The 3,126-nt window shown below is 36.2% G+C and overlaps 1 protein-coding gene across 1 annotated transcript; it reads right to left on the bottom strand.

Moving 5' to 3' along the window:
- Window positions 1–2,136: 2,136 nt before the first annotated feature.
- Window positions 2,137–2,854, bottom strand: LOC123217322. Its single transcript, XM_044638284.1, has one exon. It carries the CDS (start codon window positions 2,777–2,779, stop codon window positions 2,195–2,197), a length of 585 nt encoding a protein of 194 aa, XP_044494219.1. The 5' UTR covers window positions 2,780–2,854; the 3' UTR covers window positions 2,137–2,194.
- Between the last annotated feature and the right edge of the window lie 272 nt (window positions 2,855–3,126).

Here is a 3,126-nt window from a genome sequence, read left to right as displayed (position 1 = left end):
TATACTTTGAAGACATAACAAGAATGGGGGAGGGGCAAAACCCAAGGTGTCACATATCATCACAGGTCCCTAACCCTAAAGGCTCAGCAAAAATTTCTTTAAGTAGAGCTTCCTTAAAATATTTCAAATATTGAGTTTGAGACTGAAAAAAATTAGCATATATAAGGCAAAGATGAGGAGGTAAATTAGTTAATGACAGCTAACATCTTGGTTACTAATTTGGACTCATCGATGATTTTTTCCAATCCACATCTGGGGTAACCTTCTGTACGTCTAAATCTTCAAATTAAAGTTTTAAAGATGAATACTACCAAAATGAGGCTCTTTCATCATACTAAAACTGATTATTCATCGACCCTACTAAAGACCAAAGTTTACAATGAAGAAATTATAATGCAGTCTGGTGACCCAAATTCAAACAAATGAGAACGACAGAATTTAACCCCTTTTCATTCTTTAAATAAAGAATATATTATATGTGGAATGACAGTAAAGCTATCAAGCCCGATGGCTCTTCTGACCCATCAACAACTTTAATTAAGCGATAACAAATTTTGGGGTCAGTAGCTGCAAATTGTTAATTGACATTGACATTTATGAAAATTTAACTCATTTCATTTTAAGGAACAACTTAAAATATAAAGAAAAAGAAAGGGAAGCAGTGTATAGCAATAGTAATTCACTCTGCTGAATGGAGGAAAGTTGGTTTATATTTGGGGATGTGATTCTTCATTGACATTCCCGTGCAGTGGATCCTATTCTCCACTACTGTTAATTCAATATCCCTATCCCACCATGCCCACAATTAAAGGAATCAGATGAATAGAGATGTCTAACTCCTAAAACAGCACATAAAAAACTCCATCCTTATTATCTTACATTACACGTATGGGCCGGCAACTGCCTGTTACAAGCAATGCATTTGATAGTCATAGTATCAACAAAATGCACTGCCATAGTCAACTTTAATTTTCTAAGCAACACCTCTAAATTCAACACGGTTACTTGATTTTTAAGCTCCAAGTCAAGCCCATAACTTCACTTTATTTTCATCTTTTCACATTCACAATGTTATGGAGTATGTTTGTTTTATATGTACTTTTAACTAAGCTGCCGTATACATATGGAAAATTATTATTATGATTTTATAATTTAATGGGGTGATAATTACGAATGCCATATTAATCTATTGCACACAATTGCTTCTTTTTAAACTTATGGGCAAAATGCTGGCCTGGCCCACACTTAGGCCCAAGCATAGCACAAACAATTCATGTCGTAATGAGCAAGGCATTTTCAGTTACTTAGAGCCTAGGCCGCCGTTCTGTGCTGCGACATATTCTGTCTAACTCATGCAAGTCCCAAGTCCAAACTCCAAATGTATTTCTTCTTCCTTCACATTCAACAATAATTTCTCTTCCTCCGTTCTTGCAGTTTCTGCTACATAAATGGGGTTTTGACAGTCAAAAACTGGCCAAAAAATATAAATTTTCATAATTCTTTTGCAAACAGGTGACACTTATCCAACAATTACACTCCACAATGGTGAGTGGAATTTTTTTTCTGTGGACAACTTTCTGTATCTTTTTTCTACTGCCTCAGTGATTCATTCCTTCACACCCACATAGTCAATACAAAATTCTGAAAACAGATTACACATATGACTTGGTTTTAGACGTAATTTTCCACCTAGAAAGAAGTATACTCTCCTGTCAATGAATTCAAAGTATGTCAAGAACTAAAACTACAGAAATTTTATTGAGAGAAAAACCCCTATAACCATTTGAGGGCTTATGGGGTGATAACTTCAGCTACAGAATCTATAGAATATATCATTTAAACGAAACATAATTCCATAACTGCAACGTAAACTGAATTATAGGTCCTCCCGGGGATATTGTCCTGTAAATTATACTTACGGTCTAGACAACCGGATAGCTTGGAATCAAGTCTCAATTGATGATAAATATGATTAATAAGAATCATAACACACTTCATTCTTCAAGAACACAGCAGGGAAACTAGGAAATGAAATAAACTCAAAACTAAAATAATAAATAAGAATCTTTTTGCAATCATAATTGCTGTTGAATATGGTTAATCCCATCGTTCAACCAAATAATCACACAACAAAACTTTTTACAAACATTTCAAGAAGATACAATAATAATAAATAAGTTACACAGCACAAGCCTTAAAAGCCTTTTGGGCCAGTTTCTTTCAAAACGGCAGGTTTCTCAGCCATGGAGAGACAATACTTGGCAATCTCTCTAAATCTAGGCACACTCCTAAGGTCAACCTTAGTATCATCTTTCAGAGTAATGATAATATCACCCCACTCACCAATAAACCTTGGCACCACCTTCACATCCTTAATCACTTTGTATGAGAAATCAGTCCTGTCTTCACCCGTGAATCCAGAAATAACCGTCACCCGCAGGTTGGTAAACCTGTATCTTAAGTAAAAAGCTCTTGAAACTGCAGCTAAAGTTAAGGGTAACCAAAAAAGAGTGAAACCCAGAAGCAAGTTTGCTAAGAGGTCACCGTAGTGAGCTCCACCGTCGAAGAAGACGGTTTCCTGATTGGGTTTTTTAGAGGTGGTGGTAGTGGTGATAGGTGTTTTGTTGGGTGGAGAGGAGACGTGGAGCTTGGTGATTGGCCTGTTGTGGGAAGATGAAGGTAAGGAAGGGAAGGGGAGTGTAGAGGAAAGATAGAGTGACTGATGGGTGATGGAGGAGGTGGTGGCGGTGGTGGGTGAAAGAATTTTGGTGGAGGCCATGGAGGTTTATCCGTTGAGAGACAGCGAGGCCGAGTTTTGGTGAATGAGTTGTGGAAGAGAAATCAAGAAGTTTTGATGGTTGTGCATTTGACACTTGGCGCACTTAATTCAAATCCAGAGCCATCAATCTCGTGGGCTATTGAACCAGGCGCAACATGGCAGAGGCCAGAGGATCATTCAAAACAACTTATTATTGATTTTTAAAATAAAATTTTAAGAAAATTTATTATTTTAATTTTTTCTTTAAAAATGATTCTTTTAACTTTATTATTTTTATTTTCTTACTAAGTTAACTGTCTTACCCCAATGCCATTTTTTGTAAATTCCATCATCTCGATTGTTTAATA

Source organism: Mangifera indica, chromosome 5, assembly GCF_011075055.1.
Source record: "Mangifera indica cultivar Alphonso chromosome 5, CATAS_Mindica_2.1, whole genome shotgun sequence".
NCBI lineage: Eukaryota > Viridiplantae > Streptophyta > Magnoliopsida > Sapindales > Anacardiaceae > Mangifera > Mangifera indica.
Note: the sequence above shows the minus strand (reverse complement) of the source record. Positions and strands in the feature narration are given on the sequence as shown.

Coding starts and splice junctions, on each gene's coding strand:
- LOC123217322 (XM_044638284.1), bottom strand. CDS start 2,779: ATGGCCTCCACCAAAATTCTTTCACCCACCACCGCCACCACCTCCTCC.